The 24096-nt window shown below is 37.6% G+C and overlaps 2 protein-coding genes across 2 annotated transcripts in view; one reads left to right on the top strand and one right to left on the bottom strand.

Annotated features, from left to right (window-relative positions):
• Positions 1-9399: 9399 nt before the first annotated feature.
• LOC5576010 (thioredoxin domain-containing protein 17) lies at positions 9400-10195 on the bottom strand. Its single transcript, XM_001662292.2, has 2 exons — positions 9762-10195; positions 9400-9702 (listed from the first exon to the last, which is right to left on the bottom strand). The coding sequence occupies exons 1-2, from the start codon at positions 9904-9906 to the stop codon at positions 9467-9469; spliced, it is 381 nt and encodes a 126-aa protein (XP_001662342.1). The 5' UTR covers positions 9907-10195; the 3' UTR covers positions 9400-9466.
• Positions 10196-13414: 3219 nt separating this feature from the next.
• LOC5576008 (protein max) overlaps positions 13415-24096 on the top strand; it is a 17132-nt gene continuing 6450 nt past the window's right edge. The window contains exons 1-2 of the mRNA XM_001662291.2: positions 13415-13817; positions 13890-13955. Of these exons, the coding sequence (XP_001662341.2) occupies positions 13707-13817; positions 13890-13955 (177 nt within the window). The 5' untranslated portion in view covers positions 13415-13706. The remainder of the gene's footprint in view (positions 13818-13889; positions 13956-24096) is intronic.

Genomic DNA, 24096 nt, shown 5'->3' with positions numbered 1-24096 from the left:
TTACGGTCCACAGCAGAACGGCGTTACAGAAAGGAGAAAAAGAACGTTAAACGAAATGGGTCTGTGTATGTATTTGGGCGGAAGCAGTGAACAACGCTGCTTATATTCATAACCGGTTGCCATCATCAGCGATCGGATCGATTCCGTACGAGATCTGGTTCGGTACGAAACCGGATTTGCAACATTTGAAGGTGTTCGGTTGCAGTGCATACGTGTGGACTCCACCACAAAAGAGGAAGAAGTTTGAAAAGAAGGCGACCAAAATGACATTAGCTGGATTCGCGTCGGGCAGCAAAGCCTATCGTTTGTTAAATATTTCTACCGGCCAATTAGTCATCAATCGTGACGTGCGTTTCTTGGAGCTCGACGAAGAAGACAAGAACGTTAAGAATGGAACCGTCCGTAGTCTACCAGGTGAGTTCCCGAACTAATACGAACAGGTTGCAGTTAGACTGTACAATTGTGGACAGAATGCGGGAAGATGCGACGATTCTCAAGAAGAGGAAGAATTTTTGGGATTCGATGAAGACAGCGATAACCCCAACGAGGCAGTATCATGCACCCCCGCTAATTTGAACGGTACCTCATGCAAACCATTCATTTTTAATTTGAACATCTAGTCACCATAGAATTGTGTTTCTGGTAACCCACGACATAAAAATTAACAAGGCAGTCTCCCCACTGATGTAAATATCAAGTTTGATTGTAAACATGTGACGTTACTCCTATCGTACCATATACCTTCCGGACCACTAGATCATTTTTTTCGCAAATTTGTTCGAGGTGGATAGGAATGACGTCGTCAAGTAGCTGTCAGTTTTCGGAATATATCACCTTCTCAATATAGTACACCGTGCTGGTAACCACTTTTGCTGTTTTGTTTTGATTTTGCGTTCCGTTTCACAGCATTCCATTTTACTTCACTCCATTCCATTAGCTAAATGACGTTTGAACCACTTTTAATCTGAACGATGTGCAAATTAGCGGGGTACAGATTAAAAAGTGTTCAGATTAAATGTGGTCAAACTAACGGGGGTACCCGGTACCAGCGCATCTGCGGCGGTCGCAGAAGGTAAATTTCGGTGTACCTCCAGGGCGGTATACCGACACAATTGGCCTTGCTGTGATCACGTGTACTGAGCCAAGAACATATAGAGAAGTAATTAAAAGCCAGGACAGTGAAAATTGCAAAGCCGCCATGGACGAGGAGATGGCATATCTACGAGACAACAAGACGTGGGCCCTTACAAAGGCACCCAAACGGCGCAACGTTGTTGGCTGCAAGGGGGGTCCGTAGCCTTGAGGTTACGCTATCGCTTCATAAGCGGAAGGTCATGGGTTCAATACCCAGCCCCTCCACAAAAAACCCGTCCATCCACCAGAAGACGCCGCACGGAGGACTGTGCTTTGGGGAGCACATACAGCCTCCGTCAGTATCAGATGGTGACTGATGTCGTTTTTCTTTATTTGCACCGCCTGCACCGTTTTCCCACCGGTGTAGCAAAAGTTGCACCCAACCCGTTCTTTTATTCCGCAGGTAGCACACCGTTTTTACACTCGATCGCCACCGGTGCAGAAAATCCTACACCCTGATCGAGATGGGTGTAGCAGGTAATGCACTCTTTTTACCAATACATATATGGTTCTTAGCTGTCAGTGGCATCCTTGTTTTGATTGTTTTAGGTAACGAACAAACAAGATGCTTCATTTGTGCTCATTTTCGACTGCGTGGATAAAATGGATTTATTTCAGAATTGATTATTTTTATTCAGTATAAGATGAATTAAATGCTTAATAAATAAATCAAAAACTGCAATCAGTATAGATTGTATATGTATGATAAGGGATACTAATATGTATGAGTATGTCCTATCAGTATGAACTTTAGCAGCTTATGTCAGAAAATTGAATTCTTCTTTCAGATATTTGGATTACATGTATACTAGTAAGTACTACATTAAAAACATTTTATTTAAGTCAAATTTTCCGAAATTTGCGCATAGGCACCAACAAAAAACATGGGTCCCAACAAAATAGAATCAGCAGCGGCTGGAGCTGTAAGATCTCATAATTCAAACTGGGATCACAGAATCTCTAGTACTATATTTAAAAAAAGTCTATTGACAAGAATCTACATTGATTTTTCATCAGGATTGTAATGCAATGATCGATTTAAGTTGCTCTTTTCGTATTATTACATTATTATTGAGCTAGAAACATTGCGGAAGTTTTGGCGAAGTTATTACGCAGAGATAGAGGATCGATGAAGTCAAATAAGTCTTTGCAGTATTGAAATGAGAAAATTCTGAATTTTAAACATGTTTTATTGAATTACGAAACATGTATTATGGTATCAATTCCCAGGAAAAATGAATTAATTTTCATATACCGAACATTTATTTTCGTCCACGGCATAGTCAAGTAAACTACACAAAACACAAACGAATCTGATATTTTCGAATCCCAAACAGAAAATCATGAATAACAGCAACAGCTGTTCTATTTGGTTGAAAAATGACATTTTGTTTTGATTGACGTCGTCACAAACACCATCATACGTTATCAAAACATTGCACCGAAACCGTTCTATTTTCTGGTGTCAATTGTTACACTCGCGCGGTGCACCGTCGGGAATAATCGAAAACGACATGAGACAAACTGACCCTCTTCGAAAACAGCTAGCCTCAAAACGACTCAGGAACACGATAAAAATGATCCACCGCAAGAGCAAATGGACTATGGTTTATGGAAATCGATTGGACTAACAGCAGAGCACTCTCCTACCTGCTCGGTGTGAGAGTAAAAGAGTAGAAGAGAGTGAAAGTAGATGTAAATATAGATTAGTTAAAAATAGAACTGTATCGGTAATAAAGATACAGAAGAACTGATTCCGGCACAGTAGTGGCCACGAGCACAGAGTGCCTTCAAAATAAACAAGAAAAAAAAGTCTACGGACTCTATTTGCGCACAATGGATGTTATGTATACGTACGAACAAGGATACCACCCAAGTAACCACGAAGCTATATATGAATACTTTATGTTTGCTCTATAGTATGCTATCAGATTTTGTTTTAAAGTGACATAATCTTTAAGAGCTTTATAAAGCATAATTAAAGTGGGAAAGGGGCCCAAAACAATCAAATTAATGCAATACTTGGTAAAACAGTTTTAATGCACAAGCCCTACTAAAGCATTTATGTTTGTATATTTAGGGTTCATGATGTATATTAGCTTAAAATAATGTATGTTTAGGGCTTGCGTTAAAAATAAACAAAACAATGAATCCATTGACTACCTTTCAATGGTTTTCTTTACCAGCTTAATGATTTTTTGTTGGAATCTGGATTCGAACTCACAACTAGGATGATGGTGTGCTGGATGCCTGGCGCGTTGGTGTCCTGTGCTAAAGCTGCTGATGTAATAAGGTAGGATAAAAGTTCCTTATAAACGAAGCCACTGTGTGTGTTCACATTACTATTCACCCAGTTATTACGAATAGAAAGAATTATCTTCGACGATTGATTTCCTTTCCTCACCAAATGAAACATCAATATAAATAATTGGGTTTGTCCACAAATTTCATAACGCTGAAAATGGCCATTTTCGACACCCACCCACCTCCTCGTAACACTTTTTTTATGAATATTTTATAACTTTTGTAAGAGCCGTAACATCACGAGGACACCCACCCACCCCCTTTAGCGTTATGAAATTTGTGAATGGGCCCATTTGATCTCCATTCTTTCTCGTAGAGGAAATAACAGAACTTAACCCACAAAACAAAGCCCTAGCGCATTAAACAGATTTTGGGGGGAGAGAAATTGATCGACATTTCCTCTCGCTCCTTTTGAATAAAAGAGTCTCATGGATAAAATACAACAATTTTGAATGAATACATATATCCTTAGATCATATTGCGGCGCTTATATTAAATCCACATCCAGCGGCGGTGACAACGCGCAGAAGATATGCGCGCAATTCAAACGCAACGTCAAAATTCAAATAGGCTTGGATTTTTTCGTCCTTCAAGGACACAAATGTTCCAAATTTGCTAAATCTGAAACATTTGGTGTTTTTCATTACCACTGCGACGGTATATCGACATTTTCAGATAATCGCATTACGTGGATTTATCTTGCAGAGCACAATAAAATGGGGGTTCGAGATGAAAGAAAGTCATTTCATTATTCTTCCATATCCCAAAACGTAATGAGCGAGTGAGAACGTGCTCGATCGTCTTACAGGTATACCTCGATTTAGTGGACCCTCGATTATATGGACCCTCGATTTTATGTACTTCGATTTTATGTACATTTTACCTCGATTTTATGGACATTAAAATATCATGTTTAATTTTTTGATGTTTATCTCATTCTAAACATGCGTTATGTAAACTTTAACAATGTGAGGAATTTAAGCTATGCTTATAGAGCGATTGGATCATGTTTTGTTGAAAAATGTAAAAAAAATATCAATAAATATACAACAAAGCTTTTACAAGATGGGAAAAGTTTAAAAATGAGGAGCCTTCAGTTCGACTTACTCAACCCGTTTTAGTGGCTTTCGAGTACTTTTAATTTGTATTTTGTCCCAACCAGCGAACACCCTCTGTGTAGTGATAAACGATAACTTTTAACATGTTGCCATTCACGACTTGCTTCAATCAAGTTTATAGTGATTTGTGGGAATTTTAATTATTAATAAAATAGTTACCTTTTGTTCTTTGGATTGTTTCGAAAATCCCACAAATTCGCATTTCTCATTAGGGGGTTTTATACTTTTCAGAGATTGATCCAAGTACTCCTCCAGAGTTTTCTCGAAGAAGGAAGAGTTGTTAAATCAAGCAAGGATTTATCAACAAATTACTCAAACGTTTATGCGTCTTTCTTCAGGATTATTTGGACGAACCTACTGAAATTATTTCTATAAGCTCGCTTTGAAGCACTACAATGAGGAAAGATTTTTTATGAATGATTCGTGCACAATGATTCAATCACTCCAATCGATACATAGGGTAACCAATATATTTTGGACCTCTATATATTTTGGACCCCCTGGGCCGTTTTCCTGCAAATTTCCCAGTTTGAATCGAAAGACCAACTCAAATCGCATGCCATTTAGAAAGATTGGATTATTCCGCACTTGTATCAACCGTTTGTACATGGAAAATGTGTTTATTTTATCTGAAAATAATTTAATTCAATCGGTTCATCCATGCAACCGTTACAACACGTTACACACAGAAATTGAAGCCGTCAGAAATTTTTCAAATGTAAACATAAACTTTTTTCAAATTTCTGAACTAAGAGCGAAGAGTTTCTTTGGTTTTCCATTGTCAATCGATTGATTAGACTACGGGCAAGCATATTATACAACCAGTGTCGTGGACTTTGACGCCAAACAATAAAAAATGACGGGGGTCCAAAATATATACTTTGAGGGTCCAACATGTATTGGTGTGTCCAAAATAATGAAAAACAATGCTTCACAATTCAATTATTTTCGACGCTTTGTGGATCCTACAGGACCGTTTTTGCATTTTTATCAGGAAGTTTCTCTCTACATTTTAGCATGTTCTTCGACTTGGTTACGCTGTGCAATTGATTAATTGGAACAAAAACTAAAATCACTTCCTTAGGGGGTCCAAAATACAACCGTAACCCTACGTTGGGTTTTTCAGAGGGTTCCATCAAGAGTTTTTCTAAGTTCCTGAAGTTTTTTTAAAGACAAAAATTCCACAATGAAGTCGTTCAAAAATTGTTGAAGAAAACTTTATAATGATTTATCTAGTAGTTATTTGAACATTTCAAAAATAAATTCTATTTATTATTTTATACGTTTGTTACTTGACATACACTGAGGAAACTGGTCATACTGGAACATCTCGAGATTAAAATATGAAATTTTGCTACAAGAAAAAGTTTTGCTTACATACGATACTCTAATGGAAAACCTTTACCAGAAATAAAAAAGTTATGAGTTAACTATTTTAAAATATTTGATTTAGTTAGAAAAGCACTTTTAGTATATTTTTTGAAATATATGAAGACGGTACCCATGTTGTTGAAACCGATTTAATCAAAAATATAATGATGCATTTTTTACTAAATTATATTCTACATGGAAAGTAAACTAGGTGGATTAGGTCACCAAAAATTTGATAAATTATACACGCGGAGAAATAGATTGTACGGTCAACGAAAAATTGGGTGATACTCTCAGGGCTAACAAACATTTTGGTTGAATTCAACCCGACATGTCCGTTGGTTCTACAATCATAATTGTTGTCACTCAGTTTGACATGTTTGTTAATCCAGCAATCATTTTTGCCATGTTGAAAAGTTTGTTTGTTAAACTGATAATGTTAGGTTAAGTATTATTTTGATTCCATTTCGATGTTTTATTTTATTTGAAAATAATAAAACAAAATGTACCGTAATTTCGGGTGAAATTGATAATTTTTCACGGTTTTTCTAGTCTGTTTTCTATAATGTTAATAATGCCAAACAACTAAATGCAGGAAAACAAGTACGAAGGTGAGCCTCATCTACTTATGTAACGAAATTTTCTAACAAATGTCATTTTATTGTTAACAAATACCTCTAAAATATAAAATCAGAGGATCTCATTTCGGGGTGAAATTGATCACTTGTCAATGCTGTTATTGTTAGTTTCCATAACAACTCTACATGATAAATTTGAGCTCCCTGAATCCGAATATGCTTATAAAATTCTTAACAATGCAATGTTTATAAAAATAACGAATAGTTAAATTTCAAGAATTACGCGGAAAACGCCTGAATGTATGCAATTTCTTAAGGAATTCAATGATATCTAACATTAATTCAATTATTTCAACCATATGAGCTAATTGTTACAAATTTTGGTGATGAAATCTTGTTTGGGGATATATCTCAAGCATCCTCCCAAACTTTCAGGTTTACACCATGTTCAAATCCTTGCTTATAAATAGAAGTTCATAGGTGTTTGTCAATACTGCACTGCGCATGATTTTGAAATTTTACGTTATTTTCATAGAAATAAACATTCTTTAACGCAAAAAAACTTCACAACACACAATTCGACAATAGTTACGACAAGCAACGTTCATTTACTGCAGCTTACATTGATATTTGTGCTCCATTACGAATAAATAAAATCGTGTGATACGATGATCAATTTCACCCTTCTGATCAATTACACTCGATTTTACGGTATATGTAGAAAAAAAGTTTTCGAAAATAATTCTTCACAAATGTATTGAACAATCGATAATATGGAAAACTCATTATATTTTGGATTAAATAGAAGTCAAATCTTATTTTCCAGTCTCATATTCTTATAATATTAAGCAACAATATACCATTTTTATTTTTTTAAATGAAAAATTTACGCAAACCTCAATAAAAGCTTCATTTATATTTTTCCTGGATTAAAAATTTAAAAATTGATTTTACCTTTGTGAATTTGGAGTAGATACTGTCCCATGTCCCATTACGCTTGTTTTGTTGGCTGTCATGTCCGATCGATAGGATGCCGTTTATGGAACCATAGCATTGGCAATAAATTTGCTGGAATTTTTGGACCTTGATTAAAATTTTACCGAGCTGCCGTTCTACGCGTCTCGCGATCCTTAAGGTTTACATAGGACATGGGACAATTTAATTACATAATTTAACAAACATCAAATGTTATAATTCACTTTGCCTTCAATGGTATTATTGTAATTGTATCATTTTTGAATATCGAAAATAACGATTTTTTGATTGGTGTGTGCACAGTGCAGTTATTCTAAGCGTGTAGAAAATGCATTGTTATATCAAAATAACATTGTTTATTTGACAAACCTTGATTATTGAAGTGACATGTTATAAAAAAGGTTGTGGTTTTGAATTCAATAAACAGATTTTTTGTATTAAGCCTTGCAAAATTTCTATGTGTTATAATTTTATTTCATGTAAACATAAATAAAACCGGTATTTTGTATAACTTTGGCGACCTGTAGCTCAAAATTGTTACATGCTGGAAAACTTCTAAGAGTGGTATCAGATTCAGCAATCCCAAATTCACTGGAGACATATAATTTGATCCTTTAGATACGCAGAAATGTTATTTTTTTATGCTGTGGAAGGAATTGTAAATAAAATTTCAAATGGGTTTGGCTCCGTAATGCCTGGTAGCGCTTGAGCTTTTGAATAAACAAATAAGTAAAACATGCGAAAAATAGTTTATGTCGTTCTTTTTAATTGTACTCTTATGAATAATATTTATATTTTGAATTAGAATGCAATACTTCATTGACGGACTGATTTCATCAAGAATTTGTTAGCTAAATTAACCTTGGAATATTGACCCTAGTATCGAAAATAAGTTTTTCAGCGATAATGATACATTCTAATGAAGTTTTAACTGAATAGAAAGCAAAAAGTGAAATAAAAATTTTGCTTCGATTTTATGTACAATTCGATTTTATGGACAATTTTGAAATCAAAATGTCCACTAAATCGAGGTATACCTGTACTTATTTATTACAGATTTGAGTGCGTTTAATGAGGTTATGTAATCTTGAATGACAGCATAACTGTATATTCACTCTAAACGCTTAGCATAATGCTATATTAAAATAATGCTACAAAGCATTTACAATGTTAATCAAATGCATCATTGCTTGACAGTTATTGAATAAATGCATGATAACATTATTAATGCAAAAAATGTTGACTTTCGACCAAATTAATGCAATGGTATAATGCTTGTGGTTACTTGGGTGGCCAGTCACAAGAGTGAGGTGGTGGTGGTCAATAACCGCAAGTCCGAGCACCGGGTGCTTATTTCGATAGGTGATTGCACCATAGAGTCTAAGCGATTCCTTAGGGGTAATGATCGATGACAAGCTCAGCTTCGCTAGCCACGTTGAATATGCCTGTAAAAGCTATCATCCTCATTCTTGTTTACGGCGGATCCAACTTTCGATCGAATCCTATTCGTTCGAATCCACGGCCCACTTGATTTTGCTGGCGTAAACGAGAATGCAAAACGGTTTTCGATCGAAAGCGCATTCGAACGTAAATAAGAATAGGGGTGTATAGCTGGCGCTCACGAGAATGATGTCTAATAGCTCTGCTGTAATTGGCAGCAAATACAAGTTCATGGCAGGCGTGGCGCTATCCATATGGTATGGAGGACCAATCTGGTCAAAAGCGCTTAGAATGAACAGAGACCTAAAGCGGTTGGAAAGCACGTATGGGATAATGTGCCTAAGAGTAGCAAGCGCATACGGAACGGAATAATAGCCGAGACGATGCTCATCGGTCGTTTTGTGCGACATCCTCACACTGAGTTATCCTTTTAGGGTTGCAGATTTCCCCTTGTGAAATAAAAATTTCAAATACCTAGCTGAATGATTAAAATTCCCACACATCTTGCTTTATTCGCTGAACCGTAATGTTACACCATTTCATCATTCAGTCCTCATCGGCGAAGAACATCTCCAGAAGATCTGCCTTGCAGCACTGTTCGCCTTCTAATCGCTGGGGATTCTTCCACCGGATCAGTGTTGGAATAACGCTGAGATGGGTATCGCTATTCTTGCGGAACGGATTGTTCATATCTTTCCACGTTGGTCTATCCCCGACGTCTACGTGGATGAAATGGGATTCTGCCGGTGCCGTTGCCAGGGCCGCTTCGATGAAGGGGGCAGCTAAAAACGAAACAGCTCTCACGAGATGGTAATGTAACTCCATAAGTCTAGGTACATACCTTCAACGCAATCACTGCACCAGCTGACGCCGTTTTCCAGCTTAGCTCCCGAGAAAAGGATATTCACCATCTGGCCATTGCTCTGGAAGTCCTTCATAAAGCTGACGAAGTTTTCGTAGCCGGCTACGGAGTGTTTCTGAACCATTTTGAACAACGTCTGATTTGATAATGTCACCAGAAGGCACTCGAGTTAATACTAGTGGGATTGTCAATTCAAAAAGGTATACGACACCTAATCAGTAAAACGTATTGGAATGAAATATGAAGATAAAACAAAACAATAACGAGCTGATAGTGATAAGGATTCTTTTCTAATAAATTTTGTTGGCAAGATTGAAAGGATTAAGTTACATATAGCAGGTTTCGGCAAGCTGAAATTGTTTGCCTGTGTTGTGTTAGCTTGTTAAAAATCCATGACGTCACAGTGAAACTTTACTGCAAATCAAGCATAATTCTTCATTCCGACGTAACTGCAAAAATAAACAAATCGAGATTTGCTTTGCATGGGCTTGACAAACGCATAATCTACATATTGAGTCCAAAAAAGTAATCCTAAAACATTTTTTTGATTTTTTGAAATAAATTTCAATTCTGCCCTATGTGCACTTTACTCAGTGTTTTTAATTTGGCTACATACACCCTACCATTGCAAAGCGACTCAACTGTCAACATTTTTCATGCTAGCACATACACCGTACATATGCTCATAGCAAAGCGACCTATATGCAGAATCAAAACATAAAATTTTAATCAGCAGATACGTCATACTGTTTTCGAATTACTAAACATGTTGGAAATCAAGAGATTCGGATTTTCACAGCTGCAGTAAGCTGACGGGTCGGCAAACTGATGTGGAACATCATCAGTATTCGGTTTTAGACAAATTTCTCACCAAATTTTTCACAAGAACTGTTCTCCATTTACTTTTGTTACTCACGGCTCCGTCCGGTGCTCCTGTTAGTCGAGTTGAAATTGGAAACATTCAATATTCGTTGTAGTTGAACGTAGAAACTGACGAATAGAACAAACTTTATTATGTTTTATGGGAATTTGCAAACCGGTGTATGTGCAACTTCAAAACAATACTGGTGTATATGACGTGACGCATGTGATAAATGAACTGTCAAACCGACGCATCAAGCAAGGTGTATGTATCAAGCAAGGTATGATATCGACGAATCATCATGGTGTATGTGAGCAGCACAAAGCAAAAGGATTTATTCGATAATTTCACCAGTTTTTCAATCTAATTCAAAACAAATCGGAATTGTTTAATAGTGGTTAGAAACGGTGTTCTTTTTTTCAACTTATAGAAGACACAGCAATAGAAAAAATGCAAAACATTTTAAACAGGATTTAAAATGCTTTACAATATATTGCATCGCATTTTTCTCGAATCCTTCCAAATGTTAGATACGCCGATTTGAAAAATTAGGCTTGAAATGTATTTCTCGCCTTTATATCATAACGGCGTAACTGCAGTGATCGAGTCCTTTTATTTTATATATTGTTAATTATAGCCTGGTATCCACATCCTGAGTAGAGCGGTCAAGTCAAGTATAATTTGTTGCTAATTACCAAAGTAATTTTGACAGCTGATCCAGAATGAGCGAAGTGTCACTTTTACTTGCGGAATAATTGAGCGGCACATTTTCCGTACGGAATAGTGACAGTTCCATTTGATTTTTATGGCAGGCGTTACCAATGTTACGAAATCAGCTCTATTTCGTATACCAGTATATCAGTATACTTGTCAACTGGATACAGCTCAAGTAATTTGGACAGCTGAAGTATTTCTTGGCTATTACTTGTTCTATCCTTTTGCACAGTAGTTACAAAATGGATACTACCCATATATCGTTAACGGATCGATCATCAGTGATGGACGTAACACGATAGCATCGCAGGATCACTGTACCGTACACGCAGCGAACTGGACTATCGAATTTCATACATTTTGCCTTATGAAAGGTGGAACGATTATTGCAATACGAACGCTTTATACATCGTTTTAGCATCTTTACTCATCAAGGCGTCGATAGGCGTGTGGTGTACATAGATCGCAAGGTTCTTGGTTCGATTCCAGGTTGCCGCGAAAACGTTTTTTGTTTTCAAATTCTGGTTTCATAAGGCAAATTTATGAATTTCAGCCCGATTTCTTGTGGCGAATTTTCATAAGGGGTTCCTATGTTTATCGATAGTCGATTTGCCTGAGTGTACATAATTCAATACAGAGTCAGAATTAGGGCGAATGTGAAGACTAATACATTCTCAGTAAAATCGGTTTGAAGTTTAGCGGATGTAATTTTAATTCTATTGGGTAGGTGTACCAGTTATGGCCATAGTGGTTCCCTATTTGGCCAAATGTGAAATTTTGATAAGTTTCACATTTTATATCTTTTTGAATGTTTTAACATCAAGATATATCTTAAATCTAACTACTACGACACACAAAAATTTTCAAAATTTTAAGACTTTAAAGTTATTACGTATGGCGAAATAGGGAACCACTATGTCCATAACTGGTACACCTATCCTATTATGTTTCCGATTGATTTAATCGCATGATGCACTTTTGTAGGATCCATTACAATATTACTTTTGTAGCAAAACATTTAATTTATTTACATATTATGAACAACATGTTAAAGTAAATAAAAATCCATCATGCGCACTTCATGAAAATATAGAGCTGTTGCGCCCCTCGGTTTTTCGTCTTCTTCAGTTTGACAACAGCGATTGCGCCTTTTGACCTCGTCCTTCTGGTTTGACTATCATCAGCTTCGCCGTTCTGCTACGCTCTCTCACACGAAACTTTATCACTATCGCCCTTCTGCACACTCAGTTTGAAATGCGCCCTGCTGCCACACTCAATCTCAAATGCGCCCGGTTACCGCAGGGGGGAAGATGGGTGAAATTGACATCAGAGTTCGAATCGAAAGAGAATATCAATTGCGCCTTTATGTTTTTGTCATTTATTTCGTGAAAAATGTTATATCTAAGGAACAGCTGTGTATTGTATGATTGTAATTTATCAAATAAACTGTTAGGTGAATGAAACTCAGTTTGTTTACATTTGTACTTACCTTTTCAGAACGAAAATGTTATTAAACCGTTTAAAAATATTTAAACAGAAATTATGCACGAGGAGCTTACTCAGAATCTAATGGTAAAATGGCGTCAGTCTTTGTATACATATTAACTACGTTGAGCACTACCCTAGTTTTTATCTTAATATAAGGCTATCCATGAGGACTTTTCGTGATAGGACTGACAGCTAAAAGTGTGAACGCAACCGAAATGAAAGAGTAAACAAATCATGCGAGTGTTATCAGAGCTTTACATTTTCCTTTGTAATCGAAAAGTCACTCCGATCGCGAAACGCCAAAAGCACGTGGTAAACAAAAAAACCAGCTGATCGCAGCTGTCTCATGGATTGCCTTATAGTAGCCATTACTATCTTTTGATAGATTTCGCTTTATTTGAGGGTTATTGTTACTATTTTACGACATAAATAGTAAAAATAAGAGTATTGTGTAGTTTGACAAACTATTTATTTTTTATCAGTGTACCCAGATTTTGTACCTTAACATTCATGCATATTGATTCTACACAGACAGAAGTTTGACAGTTTATCCTTTTTTGGACCGTAGTTCGTGTGTGTGCGTTGCATCTTTCGCATCTCTCTCGTTTCGTTCCCCGCATTGTTGTGTTCTGAACCGTCGTGATCGCGTTTTTCTCCATATTACATCGTAATACACTACATTTTCCTTTTGTTGACGCGCTGGAAAGAAAATCCAAAATTGTTCGAGTTTTTCGGTCGCATTTTCTTCCGGATTAGTGCGAATTTGTGTGGCAGCTGTCGGAATTAGGTTGAACTGGCAGTAGGCTAACCCCTTAGGAGCCGTAGCGAAGGAGACGAGACGAAAAGCAAACAGCCTGTGGATGCGCTTATACGAGGATTCCCAGCGGCAGCAGCAGGCAAGGAAGATCAGCACCGGAGATTCCTACGAAAACATGAGCGACGATGACCGGGATATTGATATCGACAGCGATGTGAGTTTATATAGTTGCGTTAAATACGATAATTATCACAAAAATGGAGCTGAATTGTTTTCATTTTTGCAGGATGGCGAAGATTCCGATAACACCAAACAGTCCCGGAATGCGGCTGGAGGCCAAATTTATTCGCAGGTAAGCAAGTTTAGGACAGGATTATTGGCCTAGTATGCTATACTGCGACCCAAAATGCCCAAAATAAGCACACTTTGTGGGTGAAATTTTCAAGGTCAACACTGCTTGTTCCGAAGGGGGTGTTTAAAAATTAGAGGTAGAGTATTCTCACACGATGTAATTGTTATGTCCGGAGTAATTCCGGAATGGAAACATCTTGACTGTTATCGTTGTTGAACTAGATCGATGTTAGTATATTAGAAGTCAAATAACTTCTGAAGACTGAGGAGTCAGTCGGTGAGCTTATATCAGTGGCTTCCAACCTTTCTGAAGCTGGGATCCCCTTTGAAGTTCTACAAACATCCTGTGGACCTTTAGTAATGGATGATAACGAAACCAAAGTTTGAGAAGAAGGCTTTTAAAGATGTCTTAATATCAAGAGCGTTCGCGCTCTCAACTATCCTTAGTAGCACCTCGCTCGCATTGTGTATTGCAAGCTTGCTTGCAGAGGGGTCGCGTGCTCAAATAAGCCACCTGTGGAACAACAAGAAAAATATTTTTTTTAATTGGGTAACGCATAGGGAAAGTGTACCAGTTATGGCCATAGTGGTTCTCTATTTGGCCATATGCAAAATTCGGATAAATTCCACAGAATGTTTTAACATCAAGATATAAGCTATATCTTACTGCTAAAACACAAAAAAACTTTTCAAAATGTTAAGACATTCAATTTATTACGTATGGCGAAATAGGGAACCACTATGGCCATAACTGGTACATCTACCCTATGTAAACGGTAAACACTGGTGATTAACCGGATTATGCAAGTTTCAACTACTAAACATCAGAAATAACAAAATGTATCAATGTGCAAATACGCATTCTTGCATTTAGTAAAATAACTGCAGTGTTCGATTGTTTTTTTTTACGATTTATTGGTATGTTTTACTTGATTTGAAAATGTTTTCATCTGCATATTAATCTCGTGTATCTGGCAGAAATATAGAAAAACACTATTTTTGAATAATTTTCTTGATCTATTAATTTGTGTGGTTTGTGCTAATGTAAGAACAACACGACATTCACGAAACGCGACGCGAGGCAAAACATAACACTTATAGTTCTTACTATCGTCAAAAAAAACTTAACAATTACCTTTCTTCTTCTTCTTCTTTCTGGCGTTACGTCCTCACTGGGACAGAGCCTGCTTCTCAGCTTAATGTTCTTGTTGCGGGAGGTGTTGGATGTAATTTTCGGACCGACGCTTACAGCAGAGCACGACAAGGATTTTGTCATTCATCAGCTAAACAGCTAAAATAATATTTTTTTCTAAAACTATTCCATCTAAATATAGCCTACTTACAATTTCGGTGTCTTATTAACATTTATCCAAGGGAAGATAATTGCTTCCATCGTGTGTAACAAACACCTCCACACTGGACAAACAATTTGTGTGCCTCTTTGCACAAAGAATACAGATCTGTACAGAATAGTTCGTTCGGTATGTTCAAGGCAAAATTTAAGGTGCGAAACTATTCGTAACAGTTCTTATGAGCACTTTCACAGTTATTAACTGAGAGCTTACTATGCCAATGACCATTTTTGCATGCGTATATCGTGTGGCAGGTACGAATATACTCTATGCCCTGGGAAGTCGATAAAATTTCCAATCCGAAAATTTCCTCGACCGGTGGGATTCGAACCCACGACCCTCAGCTTGGTCTTGCTGAATAGCTGCGCGTTTACCGCTACTGGGCCCCCAAGAATTACCTTTCTGTCGACCGGTTTCGGGCGCGATGTGGCCCATCTACGGGACAATGTCCGACTGATTGCGTTGTTCGTACACGTCCGAAGAGATAAAACTGCTACCGAAGTGTCGTTTTCACCAGATCGAACAGACACGAAACGATCGGAGGAGGTATTTTTGGAGGGGTAATGTTGGTTTTTTGTTTGGAAATTAGCATGGCTATTGTTTTGCTAGGATTTATAGGCAACAAATTTTCATTGGACCAATTAATAATCAAGCGTAGATCATTATTCATCATGTTCGCAATTGCTGTCAAGTCTGAACTATCGTCTGTGCAAATGTGAATTTGTACATCTTCAGCAAAAAGATGCACGGAGCAAAAGTTCAAAACACTCGGGGGGTCATTTATTGAGCTTCTCGAGAAATTTTAGCATTTCGATCACTTCCTCTTTATTTCGAATGTTACGCGCCATGGTCTGGTACTAGTTGGGCAATGTGCAAATACTTGCACACTTTGCGAATCTTTTCTCAAAACCGCAGACCACCACATAAGTTGCGCGCCGATCGATTATGCGCCGAGTTGTAGGTCGGTCAAGACGATTTCAATCGCTTGCAACTTGAACACAAGAGGGTACGAACAATTTTGTTCCATATGTTTTGTACCATAAAACGGGGTGAATAGAAAAAGTGGGGCGAATAGAAACAAAGTGACCTACAGGTAGAAATGCGTCTATTATTTAAAGATAAACATAAAAAACCTACTGAAATATATTTTTTCCATTAGTATCGTCAGACTATTTTCAAATCATAAATTTTGCTACATTTTGCTTAAACAAAATAAGAAGAAAATATTGAAATCTCAACTATTTTTGATAGCTTGAAACATCCGCCATTTTTGACAATTTGCAACATGATCCAAAATTGAAATTGTTTTTAATAATTTCAATTGTTTTTCTTCACTAGATGAATTCGTTATAATATTTCTTTAAGATGCACTCGAACAAGTGTTTATTTTTCCATTTAAATGAAAAAAATATTGATATTTACTGAACAGTGTTTCTATTCGCCCCATTGCGGAATATTTGTACGAAATAATTTTTGTTTTTAACGGCAATTGGGGTCTCAGCTAAGGAAGGCGGGACCCATATTTGAGAGTAATAAAAATGGTTTTTATCTACACGGTTTAAGTTGTACACATTCAAACACGTCGGAGAGTGTTTCTATTCGCCCCATTTTACGGTATCGCTAAAACAATTATGATTGCTCTCCATTTTAGGACTCGAGCCCTAAAATTGATTCACTTCCTTGGCAAGATATTTTGACATTTATTTATTTACTTTTTGGCTGGCGCACAACTCGGCGCATGGGCCACCGGCGCGTAACTTGTTGGTTGGACAGTCTGCGGATTTAAGTAAAGATTCGCAATATAAAAAGAGAAAATAGAAGTGGACCAAGTACCGACCCTTGAGGAACTCCTGATATAGCTGGAATGAAGTCCGAAAAATTTCCATTGTGCCAGACAGTTTGCCTACGATTACACAAATAACTTTTGATGAGTCTTGCAGCTTCAGTTGAGAAGTCATACAGCGAAATAAGTTTACTTACTAGCTTATTGTGGGACCCTCGATCAAAAGCTTTGGCAAAATCTCCAATTAACAAGATAGTCATACCATTACTTTCGATTGTTCGAGCAATGTCGTCGTGAACTTTCATTAAAGCAGTTTCAGTGCTATGGTATTTTCTAAATCCAGATTGGAAGGGATGTAACAAATTCATTCTATTTACAAATTGCGAAATTAGACGTTTAATAAGTTTTCAAAGACCTTGTAGATACTAGATAATAGGCTTATCGGTCTTAAATTAGGTAATGATGAAGAGTTAGGTTTCTTATTTATAGCAATTACTTTTGATCGCTCCCATACGCTAGGATATTTGCTTGTAGATATTATTGCATTAAATAGATGTTCCAACATGGGTAGCACTAACGGAGTAATAATTTTGATAAAACTTATAGGAATGCGTCATTCGATTTAATTTCGAATATAGCGTTGATTATTTCATAATCCAAAACTGGTCGGAATTTGAAACCGCTTTCATTGCCAAATATTTCAGGACTTCTGGAGTCGTCAGCGCAAAAATTAGACGAGAAATATTCATTGATAGAATCTGCAGTGAGATCGTTGTCAACAGGACGAGTAACTTTGGTTGGGGACGGACCTGGTCTAGTGGTTAGAACACACGCCTCTCACGCCGAGGACCTGGGATCGAATCCCATCCCCGAGATAGTCACTAAAAAATTCAGTGACGACTTCATTCGGAAGGGAAGTAAAGCCGTTGGTCCCGAGATGAACTAGCCCAGGGCTAAAAATTTCGTTAATAAAGATATAATAAAAAACTTTGGTTGCAATTCCTAAGTTTCGTACATTCCGACAAAGCTGCTTACTCGGCAAGTTTACATTTAATCGTTGTCTATCAAACCCTGCTTTTGCCTTTTCCACGACCGAATTGACCTTGTTTCTGAGTCTCTTGTAAATGGTTTCATGCTCAGCGGTTTTACTACGCTTCCAATTACGATATGCAAGGTCCCTTTCTATTACACACTTAAACGGTTTCGCCGAGAACCCAACAGCTGATATCTCGGTAATAATTTGACGATTCTCGGTAAAACTTTTACCGATATCTCGGTAAACGTTTACCGAATCTCGGTAACGTTCGCCGAGATCTCGGCAAAAAATTCGGATTGCCGAAATCTCGGTAAAATAAGTACCGAGATTCGGCGTTAAAATTTACCGAGCTCTCAGCTGTTGGGTCCTCGGCGAAAAATTTTACTGAGGTCGGTGAAATAATTTAAGTGTGATGACACATTATGCACTAAGATGGTTATTCCAGATATTAGCCATGATATCTGAATCGTTTATACTGAAGAATTCATTCCAGTTGATGATATGAAATTACTCACGTAATGAGGCAACATCAAAATGACAATAGTCACGGAACCAGTACCCATGCTCACCTTTTACATGTGAATAATCTAGCGAAGCAAAAATAAGGTCATGCTTAAATATACCAGGCATTGAAATTTGATTGAATTTTAAAAACCCTATCTTGCGAATCAGTTATGAAAAGATCTAAAAATGAAGACCCTGTGTTGTAAAATAAAGTTGGTTCTGAATTGACTATACTGTAAGACATACTGGATATAGTGTCTCTGAAGCATTGTGATTTACGAGTATGTTTATTGGGGTCCGTATTGAAATCACCAATAAAAAACGTAGAATCATATTTGACGGAATATTCGTCAAATATGCAAACGATCACGCCCCAGAAGTAGTTCAACAATCAAAAATTCGGTAGAAATAAACGACTCCGACTTGTGTATCAAACGATATGATAAACCTGTCCTTATATAAACACAAAGTCCACCACCATGCCGATTACGATCATTTCTTATCAGGTTGAACCCTTTAATTAGAAATAGAACTATCTAACCAGAGGCGTCGCGTCCGCATGTGCAACATGTGCACTGCACAGGTGGTATCTCGTTCATCCTGATCGCCAACAATATGTATAACTTATCAATGACAATTTAATAATTCATTCACCTAACAAAATATAGCCCTTTACAAGTATCACTATTATCAATAGTTTGCTAAATAATTTACATTCATCAAAATAGTTGTAAAAATTTTGCTTTGCAAATTTAATGAAATAGGCATTTTTGTGCGACGCACGATCTGAGAACAATTCTTTTGCTCGCGCACAGCACGAAGCATGCTACGCAACACTATCCCACGCTACACATTGCTGGCTGGGGCGATGAAACCCAACGTGTGCACTTTCATCGGTAAACGGGCTGCCCGGTATCGTACACGCAATGCTGCCAATGTAGTAGCGAGCTTTTTGAACTACAAATGCCAGTGTGTGAGTAGCCAAAGCGTCAACTCCGACCAGTGCACATCCCGACCAACCACTCTTCATAATTCTTTATAGATCTTTGACCAACGATGGCGATCGCTAACGGTTCAAAACGAATCTATATCGATCGCTATCGAAAAGCACTGACTGGTTGACCGGGATCTTGTTACAGCAACCAAGTTGACCAGTGTGAGAGTGCAGAAAGGCATGAAAAGAGAGAAATCAATCCACGAGAGAGATTCATTTTGCTTGCTCTCTTTTGGAATTCGCGCCGTCAGCAATCAGGATCACCATGCTTGTGGTGTGAAGCGCGGGTGTGTCTCAGGCAGCGGAAGGTGGATTATATTTTAGTTGACTTTCACCTCGCTTTTCGCATCCTGCGCAGTAGTTTTTGCAATAATTAATCGCAGAATGGACGCGCCCACCCCCAGCGCCATCGTCGTCACCACGCTTGTTCTATATGTAACACTAGCGAGTATTTTACACGATGCGAACTGTTTTGGTTCAATTCTATGTAAAGATATACATGACCATGGTGACCATAGAAAGTCACAGTTTTAAATTGCAAGAAGTTTGAAGAAAACATCACCTCCAAACACTAGCGATTTTGCGGTGGGATTTTGACGTTTGATCACGAATAAATGGATCATTGAAGGTAACAGCATCGCTGTTATGTCAAACACACAAGACTATGGTGGCGCTATCTGTGCTTTTCATTGCGGCCGTTTTGGTTATTTTAATGATCCATTGACCGAAAGCGCACTTCTTGTTTAGAACGATATTATTACGCTTGACATCTTATTTTTTATATTCTGAATGATCAAAATAGATTTCAAGCTCAAATTTCAGGCTCAATGACATCTCATCCTGACAGCTCGTCCTGTAGTAAAATTTGCCAAGGGGGATTAACAGTTTCAGGGCACGGAAAATGTTGATACTGGATTCTATAGCTAAAGAAGATTTAGAATATATAAATTGGATACCCATACACAACTCTATTGATAAATTCAACTAAAGAGCTTGATTACTAAGTAAAATATAAAATATTTAATTCTATTGAAAAGCTGAGAAAAACAAATATTCGAGAATGGTGATTACGCTCTTTATACTAAAAAACTTAGCATGTCCGTGGAGCATACATATTGCAAAAAAAGAGTTAAAGTTAAGTAAGCAGTGCACAGGTGAGTAATTAGGTCACGCGACGCCTCTGTATCTAACCAAGTCTCCGAAAAACAATTTAATTTTGAATCGCCTATCGCATTATTGGCTTACAGCCAAACCGTTACGTACCAAAATCCCGAAGATCAAAATTTATAATGTAAAGTTTTACTTCTAGATATTCTATAACTTTAATGAAATTCTCCATAATTCAAAAAAGAAAAAAATCTGATCCCCACACCATGATTTACAAATCATGAAATTCATAAATTGGTTAGGTCATAATATCAGGATCACAAATCATGGTTCTTGGAGTCATAATCATGATTCCTCATAAGCGTAACATCCGTGGCGCACTTTGCTTCATCACATTCGTATCGATCACTCCGAATTCAAGATGACGAAGCGGTTGAGTGGTAGAGTACGTGACTCACAATCGGAAGGTTCTCGGCTCGAATCTCAATGCATGCTATTTTTAACTTTTTTTTTTATTTTGTCGATCATAAACGGATGCGCGACTCAGCATTTTTGGCATTTGAATCATGATTCCGAGCAATCAGCTACAAAAACCTAACGCGTGTGTTGCGTTACGGCAATCTGACTCATGAGTCCAAATCATGGTGTATTTTCATAAGACGAAAACACGCTGGAATCATGATATCATGAGTCATAATCTTGTTTTTGGATTCTGATTTCTACCCGTGCAGCAATCGAACGGTTGACTTTTAGGAAGGAAGAGATCATGGAAATTGCAGTGGAACGGATTCATGGAATGACATGATAGGAGTTTGAGAGCTTGCAAGGATAGTTTTTTTAGCTTTTAAATTGACTTTTAGGAGAGGTTGGAATGATGGAAATAAGGATCGGAAACACGGATGCAGCAGGAAGGAAGTTTAGAGCATTTATTGGATAGGGTTTCTAATGAACGAAGCGACCTGTGGCAATGAATGAAGTGCCGTAGCTTTTTCAGATCCTTTGGGCTTCACGTATACGATTCCATCACGCTTGGTATAGAATCCAATCGTCCTGCTTTCTTCAGCTTAACAGCTTCACTCCTAATCCGTCTAGCATTGGGTGTGAGGTTCTCATTGATGTAGATACGGATCTCACTCTCGAATCCGATGTGACGAAGACAGAGTGAGCGCTTTGAGAGATAGTTGCGATAGAACTCGTTTCTGTGATTGTGGAGAGCGAACTCACATAGTATTGGTGGTGTCAGTCCAGGAGCGATCGGAGATCGTGATAAACGTTGCAGCTCAACCAGCGGTATTTTTGTCTCCTTGAATCCAATGGATCCAGAAATTTATTTGAAAACTTCTACCAAATCTTATTGGTTTTGATGATGAACAGCAGAAATGATTAGCTCCTTATTTTTATCACAGCGACGAACTGATTCAGCGATGTAGTCCATCTCATTACGTGTAGCTGTGATTTCTTCCTCGAGTTTAACGACTCTACCAGAAAACTAATCCCGAACCGCAGCTAGCTAACTTTCAACCAACGAGATAGCTTTTCCAGCACATTATTGCAGCTTTCAATTTTTGCCTCAATCCTTTCACTGGTGCTGAACATCATGTTTTGCATTTTCGTCCACAGATCATTCAAACTAGCAATTTCCTCGTCATCATGTTTAGAAATATCCTCACGAGACCGTTTGGCTTGCGATCCCACTGTATTCAGAGACGACGTTGATCCCGATCGTGTGACGATTTTGTTGTTTTGCATCATTGCGAAGTGATGACAAGTGGTGAACCGTAAACATCAGATAAAGACATTCTGAAGGGTTCACACCACTATAATAATGTAAAGTGGCGTATTATAAGATGGACAAATTGTAACGACGAAAGCACTTTTGATTTAAACTCGATGTTTTTCCACTTCAGAGGACTTCAATTCGTAGAAAATGAGCAGTATTTCACTAAGAAACGATAGTTTTCTAGTGATAAGCGTACGGCTTGGTTGCTAGCACTTTTAGCTTATGTACAGTAGTACATTCCTTCAGAAACTGACTGCGTTAACTTCACCAAAGACCAGAATTGATTAGTTTAACATTAGATTAATCAAATTTACGTATGCTTGGTATGCATTTGAATTGTTATAAATTTGATTTTAATTATTAAAACCTCTCATGTTATAATGTGGATATCCTTCTAAGTTGATGTAAATATGTCTGGATGGACATTAGTGAGGGACAAAATTTAGATTCTCGCTCCAGTCTACTTTTTGGATTGCATTTAGGTCCCATAACAACTGTGCAAAATTTCAGCTCGATCGGTGAAACTATATTTTAGCGCCAGCTAGTCAAAGTTTGTAAGGGATTTACTATGGGAAAACTTTCTTTTGCAAAGAAAAATCACCAGAGATCGCCCATTGACCTCTATAAAAATTCTGAACACATACCTCGATAGATATTTTTACGATGCAGAATATTGCCGAAGACCGCGAAACAATCCGACACTTGTGAAAAAAGTTATTCAATGAAAACCTATTGGGAAGGCGACGTTGATTAACACGTAAAGGAATAACAATAATAACAATATCAAGCAAAATTTTTAAATAGTCTGTGCTTAATAACTTTTGTCACAAGCTTAGGATTGCTATGCGGTCTTCGACAATGTTGTTCATCGTAGAAATACCTATCGAGATCTGTTTTCAGATTTTTTTATAGAGGGCAATGGGCGATCTCTGGCGATTTTTCTTTGCAACAGTAAGTTTTCCCATAGTAAATCCCTTACAAACTTTGAACGGCTGGCGCTAAAATATAGTTTCACCGATCGAGCTGAAATTTTGCACAGTTGTTATAGGACCTAAATGCAATCCAAAAAGTGGACTGGAGCGAGAATCTAAATTTTTCATACATCCTTGTCCCAGGCTAATGGACATTGGACATCCAATCTATTCCGAACAAAATACATTCTATTAGGAAACTTCTTAGCGTGCACCAATCTTTCGGGAGGAGAAAAAGTGAAACCTGTTCAACTTCTTTCGTTGAACGGGTTGTTTCCTCACATGTATGCTTTTGAGCGTGTACAGATTACTAAGCTGTGAATGTATGTGGGACCTTAGTAATATGGGATTTGGTTCAACAGCAGCAGTTGAACAGGTTGAATACACAATAGCTTTCCGACGGCATGTCTCTTCAACTTTTGCGCTGCTGTCTTTAGTGAAGTACCACGCTCGTGCTGTGGATATCAAGCGAGGTTTTTACATGGTGTGAGAATTCAGCACTCTACGCGATCGTTCTTGGCGCCTTGGGACAATTGCTATGCTACTTTCTATGTAGTGCGTATAAGCTCACACTCATGCTATTTTAAGATTTGTTGAATTTGATTTGATTTTCGA

The sequence above is a fragment of the Aedes aegypti genome, chromosome 1 (genome assembly GCF_002204515.2).
Source record: "Aedes aegypti strain LVP_AGWG chromosome 1, AaegL5.0 Primary Assembly, whole genome shotgun sequence".
Lineage (NCBI taxonomy): Eukaryota > Metazoa > Arthropoda > Insecta > Diptera > Culicidae > Aedes > Aedes aegypti.
Note: the sequence above shows the minus strand (reverse complement) of the source record. Positions and strands in the feature narration are given on the sequence as shown.

Excerpts from the sequence above, each read along its gene's own strand:
- LOC5576010 (XM_001662292.2), bottom strand. The coding sequence starts at position 9,906 with ATGGTTCAGAAACACTCCGTAGCCGGCTACGAAAACTTCGTCAGCTTT. Across the intron at positions 9,703-9,761 it reads GTGCAGTGATTGCGTTGAAG|CTGCCCCCTTCATCGAAGCG; the intron begins GTATGTACCTAG and ends TTTCGTTTTTAG.